Raw genomic sequence first — 18,644 nt, 5'->3', positions numbered from 1 at the left:
AGATACAGGCAATGCACCTCTAGCCCAGTGGCTATCCATAATCGTTCTGTTTTGCAAAACTTCCGTCTCAGCCTAGAGAAAGCGTCTGTCATCCACGGAAAAGTGTTGCAAATGAACCTAGTCCTAACCTTTAAAGTAGCTACTTTGTCCAGCAACGTGGAGCAATGCTCATTAAAAGGGCTCTTAAAACTGATCAGCCGTATTCTGAGTAACAATGTGGGAACGCAGCGTCAGCATTCACAGAGAGATAAAAAAAAACACACATTTATGATCACTGATCAGTAGCTTCTCACACAGGATGTGATCAATATCTAACCGTAGAGAGAAAACAAGGTCCAACGTATGACCACCTATGTGAGTGGCACCTGAAACATGTTGCTTGGAGTTAAACAATTCTGTAATATTAGGAAATGTAGTGGCTACACTATTTGTGGCGTCACTGATATGCAAGTCACTTTGTCCAGCTTTATAATAGAGCTCAGAAAGTCAGTGAACTCAGACTAATACTGGCCTGCTGGACCAGGAGGTCGTTAGATTAAAACACAATAAAACGGCTTTAGCCGACCAAATTAAGCCAGGTGTAGTTCAAAAGTATTAAAAGGTTTCACATTTCACTGTAGGAGAAAGTGATTCAAACACAGAGGATAAGTATTCCAGGAGGATGGGCATTCACCAACCCTCGGAACAAGCAAAAGGCCTGAGCCAGAAAACTTTAGAGGTCTGATATTTTAAACTGTTTCTTTTAAGTTCTAAAAAATGACTTGTTTCCTCTTGAAAATATCTTAGCATGCAACATTTTCCTTCGCACATCGCTGAACTTAGCTCACCTCACAGTCAGTCCATGGTGTGTGTGTGTGTGTGTGTGTGTGTGTGCGTGCAGCCTGTTCTCATGAACTATTCGTTCAAAAAGCTACGAAAAGTTAAGCACTGTCATTCATAAGCATTCCACTTTTTTTTTCTGTATTCACTACATTAATGACCGCTGTATAAGAACGCGGCTTGCCGTGTAGGGAGCTTGTCAGGGTGGATGGGTGGGCGTTAACATACAGGACATACAGTTCGCTTCCCGGTCACCTTATTTCGTTCAATATCATACGGACCCGCTCATGAGAATGCATTGGTGTGTGTGTATATTGCCCTTCACCCAGCTGCCCTGGCATTTGAGGAGGCTCCTCTCATTGGAGTCTGTTATCTCTCCAGCTATTGTCCCTGGAGAGACTTGACTAGTAAGGTCATTGATCTATAGTGCAGAGAGAGAGGTTAGAGGCTGCTGCTGCATTACAGGAGAGGCTTTCATATTTTCAGATATGAGCAGGGTGCTGCTTTCTTAAAATGTTTTTTGTCTTTGGCCCTGATTTATGAGTATTTGACACCCCATGAGCAAATATTTGCATATGTGATATCGTTATCAATATTACATGAAGGCATGGAGCTGCAGACGTCTGCAGTGCTTGGGAAAGCCTTCAAATTCTGTCTAAATAGAAATAGGAAAGCCTATACAAAAGAAATACAAAGCCAATACATTTTTGACAAAATATGTTATCCTATCAAAAGATCATTTCAATTATTTTGTGTCTGTGTGATCGCTTTGAAATACTACTTTTTGTTGAAAAAGATTTTAAAACTGAAAAGAAATTGCTTGATTGACAGGCGTTATTTGCTGGTTGCTCATCCCTCCTCGTATTAGTTGCAAAACAGGAGGTGTTATTTATATAAGTAAAAGGTCAATTTTTCTGCCTACACATTATTATACAACTTACTATTTTAGCACTAAATACAAATTACTATGCTGTGATTGTTTGTTCCCTAATGCAACAACAAAGCATTTTGAATTTGCATCTCCGAGTAGCATCTCCTCCTCAGCAATATCAGGTAAGGCTATGGCCAAACTGAAGCTACCAATGAGGACACTCAGGCCATGTCTATATTTCTTCTGGGAGTCTGGGGGCTTAAGCAAGTTAAGGGAGTTATATTTTAAAAAGTATAGTATGTTATAAGCTGATTATAGGATTTTTAGACTGACTATATTTATATATTTACTCATTTTACACCAACAAAATTTGAAAAAAGAAATAAATGAAATAAATGTGATTGAGCAGCTAAATGAAAATCCAAGTACTTTAATTGGAGACTTGGACTTATGACCTCAGTATTTTGAAAATCCTGGCTATGGCCCTGAGGTTCATGGGTAATGTAGTATTTAAAGCAGGGGTCTTCAAAAATGTTTAGGCCAAGGACCCCTTAGCTGAAAGAGAGACCGAGCAGTGACCCCCTACTACAAATATTGTATAACAGTGTAGTTGCATATTAAACTGGGACAGATTAAAATGGATACATCGATTTAATATATTATTTAAACATGTTTTAATGTTAAAGATACATGGATATAATATATTATTTAAACATGTTTTAATGTTAAACATACGCATGCAAGGAAAAGTAAGTCCTTAAGCTTTAAGGTAAACTTAATCTGTGGATGGCTACTATAATGGCTACTTACTTAGTAAGCGTATCATCAATGTTGTGTAAATGAAATGTTTTATTTTTTGTACGAATAGGCTGATTCATCTTTGCTTATAATATGTCGGATTCACGGGAACGTATATTTTCAGACATGTTTTAATTTAAAAAACTAACTTTCAAATAATATACATCAAGCAATATTTTGGCGGCCCCCCTGCAGTAAGTCTGAGGACCCCCTAGGGGTCACGGACCCCCTGTTGAAGATCTCTGATTTAGAGTCACCCAACATTACAAACTGGTATAAAAACGAGATTTCTCAGACATTAGTTGAAGTAATAAAAACCAATGACCATGACCTAAACCTATGGCAGGGGTTTCCCTGCCATTATAAGGTTCAGGCGCAACATCAGCACCTAAGCCAAATGAATGTAACTAAAAGACTTTTCTCAGAGCTAATGATTGTAGTTGGACTTCTTTAGCAAGTTTATTTTTAGCTATTTATTTACTATCTGCTTTAGCTTTTCCAACATTTTAGACACAGAAAGGGGGATAGAAATGGGCAAATTGGCTAACCCTAACCCATATTTTTTTTTTATTGAAAAACGTAACATTTTCTTGTTGTTTAAACCCCCCGCCAAATACGCACGTGCACCTAAGTCTTCCACAAAGCTATAGGAAAACCCTGTATAGTATGGTTAAATTATCATGTAGACTCCAGTTTTACTTATGTTGATGGGTACTGAGAAAATCATTAAAAAATAAACTTTCAAACGGGATTTTACGAGGGATTGCTGAGATCTCGGAATCCTACAACAATGCAAAAGTCCAACATCAGCAGTCACATAAACAACTTAGACAAGCTGTCAGATCAGCTTCCATTTTATTTGCAGTGAAACCAACAGTGAGCAAACCGGTCATGTCACTAATAATCCTTTAATTGTGCAGACAACGAAGCTGAGTATGGTAGGTTAAAGTTGGAGCAGGAAGTGGGTGAAAGACAGTTAGGGTACATTTTTTGCTATTCACATTTGTTTTCTCTTAAAATTATTTTGACTAACCTGACGGTTAGGGAACCTATTTCATACTGATGTCACCGTTTTTTGTGATATTAGCAATTACTTTGTTCTAAACACAAATTTTTGACCACTTACTATTCTCTATTGATGCTGCCAGTCCAGGCTTTAAAGTTTCTTTCACAGCCATACTTGTTGAAGTTTCTCTGTGTGTTTGTCAGCAGAATGTCTAAAATGTAAAATGCCATTGCGAAGCATCCCGGCCTAATTTGTATCTGAGAATAATTTCCACCATAAAGGGCAGCCCTGCCACTCTGTGGAGGGGAAAGTGTCTTTGTTGAAATGCTGGTGTCTGTTCTTTGAAAACAAAGTGGTCCCATAGTACTGCTGTCACTCCAAAGAGGACTCCGAGAGACTATTCAGAGCACTAACCAAGAAGGTTAATTAGCCAGACAATAGAAAAGCAATTTCATAATGTCACTTCTACTTCCAACTGAAATTATTAATCTTTTGAACAGAGCCTCTTGGAAACAGGGTTAAGACCTGCCTAAGAGAGAGAGAGCTATGCATGAAGCAGAGCTGGGCAGACACAGAGCCACATCTGAACTGTTAACCAGAGAGCGACAGGGCTGTGGAATCACTGCCACGGTGTTTTCTTTCTGGCAGTTAGCTGAATAAGCTGATCTTTACCCCGAGTGGCTCTTATTAAAACGCCTTCCTGTCACTTTTGATAAATGAGATCAGTGTAACTAGAAAAATACTTGCAGCCTTGCGGGAGAACTCAAAATGGCACTGCAGCAGAAAGCGACACATTCCAAATTATAGTGCTTATGTCTCAGAAACAGCCAGTGTGCATGCATGAGGGGACTGTGTGTGTGTGTGTGTGTGTGTGTGTGTGTGTGTGTGTGTGTGTGTGTGTGTGTGTGTGTGTGTGTGTGTGTGTGTGTGTCAGGGACCAAGCAGTAAAGAAATGAGGAAAAACAAGAGTTTGTTGAAAAAGTGGGTTTTTATTTACCCCAAAAATGCATAAACCAACATAAACCAGAACTTAATATCTAGGCCTATAAAAGAGGTCAACACAATATAACTTAATTTGAAAATAGCAACAACAAAACAAGATTTTAACTCAACCAACTGACCTTCCTGAATGAGACAAAAGGGGGACATATATACTGACTTGGCCAAACCAAATAACACACAGGGGAAAACCAAAATGGGACATAATTGCAACTAATACAAATAAACCCAAACTAAACCTAAAGCCCCCCTCCAGCATGGTATCGGCCCAATTGGCAGGCCATAGTATATAACAAGTCCTTCACCCTCGGCCACGCCTTTTCTGCACCGGGAAGGACATTTTAACCTGTGTGGCTTAGGCCATCACAGTGTGTATAAGGTTGTGATTGACACTATTTGTGCAAACATTGATGTCAGCATATGTCAATAACAAAAAAGGCCATTAAAAAATCCATTGACTAGATACGCAGAGATAAATTAATCATCTTAATGCAGGGTCAAGTTGTTGGTGATCTTATACAGTATGTTGTCAATACATGCATTACAATATGGTGTAATATCCAAAGGAATTAGATGCATAAGCCACAATATGGAGTCACTAAGTGGCAAGAACCTCGGGTTCTGCTAGATTTTCCCCCACAGTAAATTTCCATTTTTTATGTTTTGGTCTATTGATCCTCAATATACCTCAACATAGAAACAATTATCTGCTTTAAAATCAAACTATGCTTTTGAGTAGCTTCGTGCTATGTCTGTTGCTAAGGTGAAAAAGCCAGACAGCGGTACACTTCGTAGCAGGTAGGAACAAAACATGACACCATAGTTGCTGAATTCATCCAACATAGAAGGGCTCAACGCTCCAGCAATACTTGTAGTATAAAAAACGTGTTAGACCAAGGCATTTTGGATTGTGGCCTTCATCCAACCTGTTGGTCTCGCAACAATTTTTAATTATACGTTTATTGTAGTGTATTGTATAGTTCTGACCTCTTCAGACGTTTTCCCTTCTCCATACACCACGGACAAAGTTGTGCCAGAAGGTTAAGATGTGCCGGATATCCCTACTATGCTTTACACTGACATTGACATTGACCCAGAATGTGAAAGTAAACCGAAATCCAAACTGCTAAATGTTTTTATCAAGTGCAGTTGTTATCTTCAGTTCACACTTAAGAGAATAGCAGGATTTAAGCTCTCTCCTTGAGAGTCATAGTTTTATGTCCACAGGCCCGTGGTAGCAGCATAGTCTTTTCTATTGATGATATAGCTAGGACAGTATGATTCTAAGTCATTAGCTGTTTCTATATTCCAAAACATCTATCCAAAAGTGATATTTTGATACTGTCCTCTCCCTAAAAACGGCCCCATAGGTTGTTCGTTCAAGCAGCAATTACGACTTGTATTTACATTTATAGTGTCATCACCCTCTAGTGGCCATAGTAATTATGACAGCAGTTAGGTGAAGTATAAGTGCACCAAATCGTAAGGAGGCAGGTTGTGGTGGTAGATGGGTCAGACAAACACAGGACTTTTACAGAGGTGACAGGGGTTTCTGTCTTGTTTGAAAATAAAAGGAAATGGCAAGTTTTTTTTTTTTAACTTTACAAAACAAACTGAACTATGTCATGTTTTGAGTCATGTGCGCAACTGGAATTGAAGTAATGGACTGATTTTAAACTGTGATTTTAACCAAAACCGCAATCTTTTTCTAAAGCTTCTGTGGGTCATATTTCCTGCCACTGCTAATTTATGAAACGCTCCTATGGGTTTAACAAACCCGTTCTCGAAAGGCTCCTGACCAAACGTCCTTATTTTACGAGTTTGGTGTGAGAATCTGTTGGTTTAACAAACCCAGCAGACCTTTCATTCTTTCCTCATCTAGTCCCTTCTCTAAACATCAGCCTGCAGCTTCTACAGGTCACACCTTCTCAGGCTAGCACTTTAACATTTTTTATTAGGCTCTGAACTCTGCATTCATCTGCTAAAGTGCAAACTCAATGTAACATCTTGCAGAGTCGGCAGCCTTCTGAAGACGATAGGCAGATTTTCTGTCCAAAAGCTACTTAGAGCTGTTCACAAAACCCAGCAGTGGCAGAATTCTAATAGGAGCTAGTCTGCCATGTCTCAGAGATTAGACTAAATATCATGGCCCTGATCCTGCTTCTGTAGCGTCTCTCCTGCAGACAAACGTTTCAACACGCAGACTTACACTCAAATCTGATTGTCACATCTGAGCTGAACCCTCCCACGCCCAAATCCTCATTGCTGCAGAATATAGGGGGGGGGGGGGAATATCACAAGTATAAGTCATATAACATCTTTAGTACAGAAGCTTTTATATTCTTTCACTGCGGAATATTAGCAGGTATTAAGTGCAGTATAATTAAGTGTTTTATCTTCATTAGTGTGTCACTTCATTATGGTAGAACAGGGTAAGATAGTGGCTTGGTAAGGTGAACCACAAAGGCAAGTTCAATCCATAACTCAGTGGAAATAGAGTAAAAGGAAAATGACACTGTATCCCAGTATTAGGTTTGGAGTTTGACAGAATTTTATCAAATCCTTATCCAGAATTGAATCCACTCATCAAATCAGAATCCTTTTGAATCACTAATTGCTTTAAATGTAACTGAAACTCAAAGAGTCAATGTAGATGTGCTGACACCTTGTGTTGGCTGAGCAGGCAGAAATACTTGAGTTTGACGTTGACAACCTGGAGCTACATCATGAAAAAGATAAGCAAAGGTCAGAAGATATAAAATATTAAAAAAATGCTTCTGACACATTGAAATAACAAGAAGACTATGTTGAAAGCTTCCTTGGGGTACAATTTGGTAGTTACAAAACTACTTTGCAGTGATTCAATTTTTATATCCACTATTATATTTTCTTTATTGGCCGACTACATTTACACATACAAGGAATGTGTCCTCTGCATTTAAACCCATCCTAACTAATTAGGAGCAGTAGTAGTAGCAGTCATAGTCCGGTGCCAGGGGACCAACTCCAGTTTTATACCAGTGCCTATGTCAAGAGCAATGGCAGGAGTTACATAGCATGCATGTCTTTTATGTAAATCGTAAATTTGTTTAGGCGTTAGCCAGGACCAGTCGGGATCACTTTCCTGGCCGTGTCGCAATTTGTTTTTGTGAGTAACCAACTCGGGTACTCTATCTATATAACTCAATGTGAATACCCAAATGTTTAAATGACATAAAATGTCCGTCCCTTGTAGCCGTGATAATTTAGCCAGAAGCTAATGCTTACCTGTTCAGGAGGAATTCGCCAACTCTGTGTCCTTTTGGGCTCTAAGCTGTCTCCATCTTTCAAATACATCTCCAATATTTACCCGGGGTTTGTAACATCTCTGGTCACATAACTGTTAGAAACATGGCGTTCGTTTGTTTGCTGCTTTCATGGCTGTACTAACGTTACAGCTGTAGCGCGCTGGGTTTACGTTTTTACAGGTATATCTGGCAACCCGGCCTGGCTGTCAAGTTGATAACACAAAACACAACAGAAATCCCATCACGGAACGCAAATTTCAAAAGGAGAAAATACTGGCATTAAATTGTTGTCAAAAAAAGATAGTGTTTCAACTTAGCATGTTTCCTTAATATCTGATGACACATTGGGGTCATTTTGGGATTTATTACAGTAAATATATTACATATTGGACATTTAAAGGTTAACTTTGTTTTTTTCAACCTGGACCCTATTTCCCCATGTTTTTGTGTCTAAGTTACTGATGGGAACAAAAATCTTTGAAATTGGTCCAGTATCAAAAAAGAGAGTAAAATTAAGAAATAATCTCAAACTGCATATAATAGTGGGGATGTGAATGTGGATTAATGTTGCGTTATTTACCAAAGTACGAACGTGTCCATTGGTTACTTGTGTCAAACTTTTGTTGAGAAGGAAATATATATATATATATATATATATATATATATATATATATATATATATATATAAAATTTCCACATGATCAATAATATATATATATTATTGATCATGTGGAAATATTAATTATTTTAATTATTAATTATTTAATTTAATTATTATTTTGTTTTATCTTTTGTGTGGACCCCAGGAAGAATAGGGCTTACTTCAGTAACAACTAATGGGGATCCTAAATAAATAAAATTTAAAAAAGTATTAAGCAAGACTGCAGTCAGCAGTCAGCAAAACAAGCTACAATGTAACGTCAATGGTCAATTGTTCACTAAAAATGCTTGTTTTGCCACTGACATGCTCAGATTATTATACTAAGTGTCCGACAACATAATGGAAAGGATCCCTACAGAGGTCGACCTTTTTGGTAAAGAGTAAGATCCTTTTTGTTTAACCAGACACAACCCCGAAATCGCTAATGCCAACCCAACAGACTCTATTTAAATAAACATTAATTATATTATTGTAAAACACACTTCATTCAAAGTCGACAGAAACAAAATATAACTATCAAAAGCTGTATTATTTTCCTCTTTCCCCTGTTCCAACAATCACCACACTGGTTTCATTGAAATAAACCCTTAAAACAGCACTTTTAGTAGACGGAAATTGACAATGCACATTTGTCCTATAGGATTACATTGCAGTCAGTCATTACTGGCCAAATTTCAAAGATTTTTGTTCACATTAGTCACATAAACACCAATGCATAGGGAAATAGGGTTCAGATAAAAAAAAAAATCTAAATTACCCTTTAAAGCTATAGTGCGCAACTATTTTATATTAATGACGCCCGTTTCATTCAAGCCATTGCCAAATGAGTTGATACAAAACTCTCTCTGTATTTCTCAGTATTGCTATGTTTGCAAAATGGCGACTTTTGCGCGCAGAAGTTTGAGTAATGCGTTTTACGTCACCGCTGAGTAAGGACGACAGCAGCGTTCAGCTTTGGAGACAAAGAGGACATAAAAATGAATACCAAAATAAATACCTCTTCTGAAGAGTCCATCATTACTTAGAATTCCTCATGGGGGCGACAGAAACTATGAACTATAACTTTAACTTTGGCAGATGAGTACAGAACAGGCAGCACTTCACATCATTCTGGGCTGTGGACTCTTGGATACAGAACAGCAAGCTAGCACTGTCCATGTTCAACCTCAATGAACTAACTGTCTGCTTCTTCCATGTGTCGTGATCGTGTCACATTCACAGGCCAATGAACATGCTACATGTTAACAAGAAAGACATTATTGTGTCACTAATCACTATGACAACTAACACTAATCGCCATTTTGTTATGTACCAATCAAATGACCACAGGAAACGGTTCAATGGCCTTTCTATCCATTTCATTTCTATGGTCTCGACAAATGCTCACACCCCTGTCCCTATGATTATGCCTTTTTCACAGTCTATAGATCCTGGATATGCAAATGAAAAGGGAGGGCCTGTGTCGCCTGCAGGAGCAGGGTTCATATTGTTGTTGTCATTAAATGTACATCCTCTATATCATCCATTATTCGATCCATGGCGTTCATTTAAAGATGTATTCCTAAGAAGACATACACATCAATTACCAACCTGCGAATGAGAGAAAAGGCGACATGTTATATGTGATATGGTTGAGAAATAATAAACCAACATGGAAACCTCACACCATCGGCTGTATACTGAGAAGGATTCTTTTTCTGTACTGACAGAGAGGCACATTATTTACCAATGTCTGAATCATCATTTCTTATTAGTGGCTTGCATATGATATAGAACAACAAAATGTACCACCTGAGCACACGTTGGCCCTGTCATATGGACAAAAAGGGAAACAGTAATGTGAGGGAGCCTGAAAGGGCTTTTATCTTTATCGCGTTTAGGATGAATACATAAGTGTTTGCTAAAATTGACCGAACAACTCTACTGTGCTGATGGTGGTACTCATCAGGCTTACAGAGCTTGGTAAATACATCCTCCCACCATCTCCTGCCTACTCATGACTGCTGTATGAGCTAAATACAGCAGCTGACAAACACGGATGTTACCAAGGCAGGAATTATAAAATAAAATAAAATAATAATTGGCTTTGCAAAAAAATGGAAATGCATTGAACACGTTAGGCCTCAAGGAGACATAATGTGTTTCGGTGGGGGGAAAAAATGTTTTTGTTTGATTGCAATAAAACTCCTGTGGCACCGACCAAATTTCCTCCTTAGTATTGAGAATCGAAAAACGCCTCGTCATTCAATACCCAATTTAATTACCTAAGGAGTAATCGCATCAGCATCAGTGAGCCAATAAGCATGCAGCATGCTTCTACCAAGATTTAATAATGTCTGTGATTGGCTGTCTAACGTTATGTTACATGTTGTAGAGGCAGGCAGGAAAAGCTATGTATTGTATCGTTCAGGAACCAGTATCAAAGTCACGATATTGGTATCAATACCTGTATTGAACATTTTTGAACGATACCCAGCCTTTGTCACGACACAGCTTTTTTTTTGTGTGTCTGGCATTTTTGGGCCTTTATTGTTGATAGGATAGCTTAGACTTGAAAGAGTAGAGAGAAGGTTAGGTTAGGTTACTTTATTGGTACCTGTAGGTAAACTAGTTTTACAGTCAGACAGAAGGGGGGTGACATGCAGCAAAGGGCTGCTGCGGCAAGGACTGAGCCTCTGCATATGGACGTGTGCTCTACCAGGTGAGCTACCCAGGTGCCCCACAATACAGCCATAGATACAAATACAAAAGTGAATATCTAAAAATAATCTGCTGTGATGACAGGGTTTTGATATGTAGTTTTTGTGCCCCGTATTTATCTGTTGGTAAGAGTTTAATCAGCCAGTGCAGGTGTACTGGCATACAGTTTTACCGCTCCCATTTTTCACCCATTTGACTTTTTTTCAGATTAATTTTGCATCGACTGCGACAGTGTTTTGCAGGAGACAGACTGTGGTTTTGTATATGTCAGTTCTGTCACCTTTTCTTCTCTTTGCCATTCAAACTGAGTTGCTGTCTGTGCAGACTCTATACCCTCCGGAGGTCATGCTGAAATGAAATTTCAGCTTGCACAACACAGTCGGTGAAAGCTGTGAATGTTCAGAAAATTCAATATTGACTTCAATCTTTCGCTATGGAAATAGTATTGAAATTGTGGTTATCATGACATTTCTAAGTCTATCTACAGGGACAGTATGGGCCTGCCTGTGTTAAGATAAGTGTTGCTGTGAAATGATTCTGCAGCCGTTCGCTTCCCGTCCACCTCTGTGCCAGACAGGGTATGAAGGCTGGAGCCTGGCGGGATCTGAGGTCTGGCTGCATCTGTCAGAAGCTGTGATGAGTGTTCACATCAAGGCCTTCCCTGATTACTGTTGTCCTGACTCTGTTCAGCATGTAAGAAAGTCACCTGCATGGCCCCCACGCTTGACTTGTCAGGAGAGATCTGGTTTTGCTAACTCCCTGACCTCAACACCATCCATCCTCCACAGAGCACCCTTGACTTTGACCGGATGATTTACTAAACACGGCTCTGCTCTCTGTGATGGAACACTCCCCAGGCCCGTGAGCACATTCTAAAGGACTTTGCAGGTCATTTGCAATGTACCTTATTCTAGGCTGAAGTTTGGAGCAAAATAACCAATCAGCAGCACATGAAATACATTAATAACAGTTTCAGGCGCTTTGGGGTCCTTTGGTACAGCAGAAATATAACCTTTGTTGATCTAATATTAATTTAAAGAGATAGCATCATTCATTTTAAAGTTTAGCATTTGTTGATCCATACAATGATTCTTCTATATCTTTCTTAGGATTTTGTTTTGGTGCACAGGTAGCCATGCATTTCATTGATATAACAACAGCAAATATGTCACCTCATTTCACTTTGACATTGCACATTTACAGTATTTCAATAGTCAGACAAAACTGCACAAAAAAAAAAATTCCAACAAACAGAAAAACATTTCACAAACAAAAACCCAAGCTGCCAGAAATGTAGCCAAAAATAACTAAAGGTACAGATGCCAAAGATTAGACAATCATGTAGACTATATGGGGTGATATTAAACTAGGATGTTCAATTTATTTTTGACGAACAAACCTTAAAGGAGCAGTGAGATTGCAGATTGCAACCAACTGAATACTAGTCATATCCAAATTGAGCTTATTTTTGGAGCCCAATAGATGGCATTCTCTTGTTAACAAAGGGTTAAAATCACACTGATTTGCCCTTAGAGCCTTTTTCTTTAAACCAAGAGGACCATCTAGTTGGGTCAACAAATACAAGTAATGGTTAATGAAGCTCCCCTCCCTTCCCAAGTGTGTAGTAGAACCTACGGTGGCCTTCAGGTAACATAAACATGAAAAAGGTCCTCTCTTGAGCCAGTGTTTAGTTTGTCCGTTCTGGGCTACTGTAGAAACATGGTGGTGCAACTCCGCTGCTCCCTATGTACTGTAGATAGGAAGGGCTCATTCCACAGTAAGCTAACAAAAACACAGATTCTTGGTTTCAGATGATGACACTAATGAAAACATAATTCTGAATATAATATTCCATTTCTGCGAATAAAACACCCTAAATCCTACACACTGCTCCTTTAAGTCAAGGTCCTCTTACTAGCTTTTCTTTGGAGCTTGAAGCAGCTTCTCACAGTCATCTACAGATACAGTTTGCTCAGTTGATATCATGGTAAACATGAAGTTCCATATTTAGTTTAACATGTTTTATGTTGCATTAGTGTGTTGTTACTGAAAAGCACTATGCTTTTTTTTGAAAAGTGCTGTAGGACCCTGTCCTAAAATACAAACAGAACTCCATTCAAGTTGCCATTATCGGCTGCAAACGTCATGTGAGCGTCACTGATGGTACGTGTCTGTCCACAAGGGGTGTTTTTGGACGGTATGGCTCACTCTACTTCCCAGCATTGGACACTTGATGTGCTTGCCAGTAGCAGTGTGTTTCTGAAAACATTTTAGGTGAAAAAAAAGCTATGCAGATGCTGAATCTGTCCTCATTTTAAATCGACAGTGGTCAGTTTAAAAGATTTTCGAGAGGCAGCAAGTCAAGCTGGACCCTCCTGATTTGCATAAAGTAGCCTGAATCAACTTTATGCAAATGAGCAGCAGCCAACTAGATGACCTGTCTCAGAGGAGAGTGTGCTGCTCTCCAGCATTGTACAGAGACACAGCATCTCTGCTCTACCTAGGTTCCAAAATTTAGATAAATATATTTATTCGGGCCTTTCTTCAACCTTGCATTTACGCGCATATATTCGAGAAAAGAAAATAGACTTGAAGCATAAATAAGGGCTTCAGGTCGCCTTTATGCACATGAGATGGGGCTGAGACTAGAGCCTTCAATGGGCCCGTGCAGACAACTGCAGAGATTAAAATGCAAGTGAAAAACGTTTGTGGTCATGACACAGCCGTTGGCTTGGCCTTGTCCTTATCAATCCCTCCAGCTGTTACACTGAACTATTCAGCATCATCATGGCCATTAGCACCTCTATTATATCAGGTGATGCTTTGTGTGGCAGAAAACCTTGTGTTCCGTTGAAGTTGATAGGAATAGAGATAGTTGCACTTTATGCAAAGATAGGATTCATCACAGACAATATCTGTTAATCCTATGGTGTGTACTTTGGTGTTTGGACATTTAAGCGTGGGTGTGTGCCGCCATCTGTGAGTGTACAGTATATGTGCACTGAACAGATGTAGATGTGTGCATGCATGTGTGGGTGTGAGCCAGCAAGGAAAAAAGGGATAATCTCAGTTTATATTGGAAAAGCACAGCATTTATTTTAATGCTGTTTATCTTCATGTTTGTTCTGAATTATAATATTGAATAATGACACTGCATGACACAATGTGTAAATGTGCACATTGGTATACTGAACTTGTTCTTGTTCTTTTCTATTTGCGGCTGTTGGCTGTCTATATCTAAATTATTAAACTCTATGTCAGAGAGATTATCACATGTGCAAAAATCCATAAATACAATTGCTGCTGTGTTGGTTCAAGTACTAGTGGGGTAACAAGGGAGGAGACTGCATCATGTGTAGAAGGCTGGATTGGTCCCTTTTTGTTTTACTACTGAGATATGCTAATTTATTGCTGTCCCATAAAAATACATCTTATTATCTCAGTCCCCCCCCCAGTGGCCGCTGTTAAAGCTCACACCATGTCTCGGAGCACCTGCTGTCTAATACTCTGCACTTTGTTGCATTGTATTCCCTGATCACAGAACTAAATTATGATTGCAGAATTATTTACACCTGAGTGCAAAGACAAATGGATCTGGGTCACATGGCTCCCCAGATAGAGGCGGTTCCAGTGTCCCTTAGGGCCGATAACTGAAAGGCTCCATTATGGAACAAACTGTACAAGACAAATACAACATGTATGCCATTGACAATAGACTGTTTATCGTTTTGGTGGTTATTGTAACCTCATTCCTTATTTCTGCCTGTGAATATGTGATTTACAACAACTTTATCTTTGTATCTTTATATTTTGGCCACCCTTGTACCTTGCAATAACAAGATTGCACTCAATAGGGTATTATTTCTACTTCAGGCAGATCACTTGCATTAGCTGATTGGCATCAAGTGCTTCAGTTATGCTTCACCACCAGTTGCTTAGCTACCAGGTGACTAATACAAACATGCTCAAAACATTTTTCTAAATTAACTTAATGAAGAAACTAAACAAAATATAACCACTTTGTCATTAAAAACAAAACTGAACTATTTTAATGGCTGCAACAGTAACTAACTGAAATGCAGGGCTTTACTTGCTCCACAATGGTGGAAAGAACTCCCTGTTGACCTAAATAAATGTAATGTAATGAATTAACCACATTTTCTAACATCTTGGAATGCGGTGGAAGTAAACGTTTCTGGTTTAACTCTCAGGTTCTACACTTTGTTAAACTTGGAAGAAAAGGTAATCGTTTAAGGATTCCTATGGGAATCAGAGGCAAAAAGACATTTAAATTGATTAAACAGATGGGAATTATTTTAAGGTTTCTGGTAGGGCATCATTAGGCCTGTGGCTCTATCTCAGATCTTTTAACCCCTTGACGCCTGCATTTATTCACAATTATATAAAAAAAATGTATTATGTGTGTTTCTGGCTGTAAACTGATGCTAAATTAAGTTGAGATTGTTAATTTGTCTATAGCATATAGAATAGATATAAATTTAGGTATGATGCAAATTAGCGACAACAGGCATTTATGGTAAAATTCTTTACAAAACGGTAAAATTAATAAAACACATATTCCCATCTCAGATATGTAGATTTTATTCATGTCACAAAGTTGTTAGAACTTCTAAACTTTAATTGACAAATAAATGAATCTTGACAACAGCAAGAAAGAAAACACTCTCCTACTCCCGAACATTGACAGTAGTTTTTATAGGGTTAGGGGTTAGGGTTAATTTCGCTTCCATGAACCGGTTGTAGTTCCCACTCCGACTGGTCCTACGAGAAACCAGTGCGTGCAAAAGGTTCCTAGGTATGTATCGAATGTAAACAAACCGGCATTGGGGGAATACACACGCTATCTCGCCTGCAGTCGGAATGGAAGGGGTTTGATGCTAATTAGCAACAGTCTGCGTTAAGGGGCTAACCATTTTGCGCCTGATTCTATGGTGTTTGAGAGGGGGATTTTTGAATTTCTGAATTTGATGATATAGTTTATGAATATTACCTTTAACTCATAGCTATTTATTTTGTTGTTTCTCAAACAGGTTCCTATGTATGAGTCTACCATGGACCACATTATCTGCTGCCTGCTGGTCCTGGGAGCCACAGTGATGATCACCCATGCGTGCCCCAAGTACTGTGTATGCCAGAATCTGTCCGAATCCCTGGGGACATTGTGTCCCTCCAAAGGCCTTCTTTTCGTGCCTCTGGACATTGACCGCAGCACGGTGGAGCTCCGTCTAGGAGGCAACTACATCCTCCGCATTACGCAGCAGGACTTTGCCAATATGACCGACCTGGTTGATCTGACACTCTCCAGGAACACAATCAGTTACATTCAGCCCTTCTCTTTTGGCGACTTGGAAACACTGCGCTCGCTTCATCTGGACAACAACCGCTTGATAGAACTAGGCCCTGATGACTTGCGAGGCTTGGTCAATCTGCAGCACCTCATCATGAACAACAACCAACTGGGCCGCATTTATGACAAGGCCTTTGAGGACCTGGCACCTTCCTTGGAGGATTTGGATCTCTCCTACAACAACCTGGTGTCTCTGCCATGGGACTCAGTCCGCCAGATGATTAACCTGCACCAGCTTAGTCTGGACCACAACCTGTTAGATTTCATTCCAGAGGGCACTTTCACTGACCTGGAAAGGCTGGCGAGATTGGACATGACCTCAAATCGATTGCAGAAGCTACCCCCAGACCCTATCTTTGCCCGTGCCCAGGACTCAATGATCCTGACTACACCCTATGCTCCCCAGCTGTCCCTAAGTCTAGGTGGGAATCCACTGCACTGCAACTGTGAGATGCTGTGGCTGCGGAGGCTTGAGAGAGACGACGACCTGGAGACTTGTGCCTCCCCTCCTGCCCTTAAGGGTCGTTACTTTTGGAATGTGAAGGAAGAGGAGTTTTTGTGTCAGCCACCTCTTATTACCCAGCACACCCACAGAATGCTGGTCTTGGAGGGCCAGACAGCCAGCCTAAGGTGCGAAGCAACTGGAGACCCTTCTCCTACCATCCACTGGATCTCCCCTGATGATCGGCTGCTTGGCAACACCTCCCGAACTGCAGTGTACAGCAACGGAACCCTAAGCATCACCATCACCACCTCCAAGGACTATGGCACCTTCACCTGCATTGCCGCTAATGTGGCTGGGGAGTCCACCGCCTCTGTGGAGGTGTCTATCATTCAGCTCCCCCACCTAAGCAATGGCACTGGGCAGCCAGCACCACCAAAGTCACGCCTCTCTGATATCACAGGGACCACCAGGATCAGCAAAGGGGCTCCCAAGAGCCAACCAGAGAGGACTGTCTCCGCCACCGAGGTGACAGCTGTTTCAGCACTGGTCAAGTGGACAGTGAGCAAATCAGCTCCCAAAGTGAAGATGTACCAGCTCCAGTACAACTGCTCTGATGATGAAGTTCTGATTTACAGGTAAACACTTATATATTCTTATAGGAATCTTGAAGTGTATCACAGCTTTTGTCAAGTGTCCTAGTAAGCCACAGTCACAGTGGCCCTTTTCTGACCTCGTTTTATCCGTCCTGAGTGTTCAGCTCACAAGTGGACAGCTTTTGGTATGTTAGTTCACATCTGGCATCAGAATGTGTCTCCATATGCATCTGAAGTAAGGTTATTATAGTTTTGCATATTTCATTAGTTTTGACTTTTTGTTTTCAAATTCAGTTTAGTTTTAATTAGTTTTTAAAGTGGGTTTGCTAGTTTAGTTTTGTTTTTTTATATATTTGTTATTTGTCAGGGGCAAGATTCAAAAAGGTCAGAAAAAGTATTTAGTAATAATAACTCAACAAAAACATCATACAATTTTAGAAATATGTATTCACAATGAATTCAACAATAACACCAGTACATAACATTTACATATGATGAGCACAAATATTTAAACAGTCTACATAAGATGCCACAGTAATTGCAAAATGTGTAAATGACGTGTAACAGAAAAAAACCTAAATAGCCAATAGACTAAAGAAGACAAACATGAACAGGTGTTTTGAACTTTGGTTCGAGTAAAGTTGCGAACTTTTTTAAGTCAATCAACTCACACAGTTTTGTAGACATCCCAGTATCAATACACATATTAACCCACGCTTCCTCCAGTATTTACTAACCAGCAGCTATCGGGTTGCCGGTGAAAGCATGCCTGTAGTGTTCATCCACGCCCTGTACCAGGTGTTAGCTTCTGTTTCGGGGAAAGGGGGCTTTGCGTTCTCATTTACCTTGTTAAGGTAAGCTAGGTTAGCCTCCTTGTGTGCGCTTCTCAAATGTACTTTCAAATTCGTGGGATTTTTCCCTTTAATACATTGTCCACATATTTAACCACCTTCCACACCTGCTTTTATCTGACACAGTCATAATGAAATAGTACTCTGCCGCTTTTTTCCGACTTTCGGTACCGCCATGATTCCAGGCGAGGGGCATGGACTATGTTGCGTTCAATTTGACATGACATGTTGGAACCTATGGCATAG

At 39.8% G+C, this 18,644-nt stretch overlaps 1 protein-coding gene across 5 annotated transcripts in view; it reads left to right on the top strand.

Annotated features, from left to right (window-relative positions):
* lrfn2b (leucine rich repeat and fibronectin type III domain containing 2b) overlaps positions 1–18,644 on the top strand; it is a 199,085-nt gene that overhangs the window by 165,208 nt on the left and 15,233 nt on the right. For all 5 annotated transcript variants that reach the window (XM_039782565.1, XM_039782564.1, XM_039782563.1 and 2 more), the window contains one exon: positions 16,193–17,589. In XM_039782565.1, coding sequence (XP_039638499.1) covers positions 16,199–17,589 — 1,391 coding nt within the window. In that variant the 5' untranslated portion in view covers positions 16,193–16,198. The remainder of the gene's footprint in view (positions 1–16,192; positions 17,590–18,644) is intronic.

The sequence above is a fragment of the Perca fluviatilis genome, chromosome 18 (genome assembly GCF_010015445.1).
Source record: "Perca fluviatilis chromosome 18, GENO_Pfluv_1.0, whole genome shotgun sequence".
In the NCBI taxonomy this organism is placed as follows: domain Eukaryota; kingdom Metazoa; phylum Chordata; class Actinopteri; order Perciformes; family Percidae; genus Perca; species Perca fluviatilis.
This window is presented reverse-complemented; position numbering and strand designations above follow the sequence as displayed.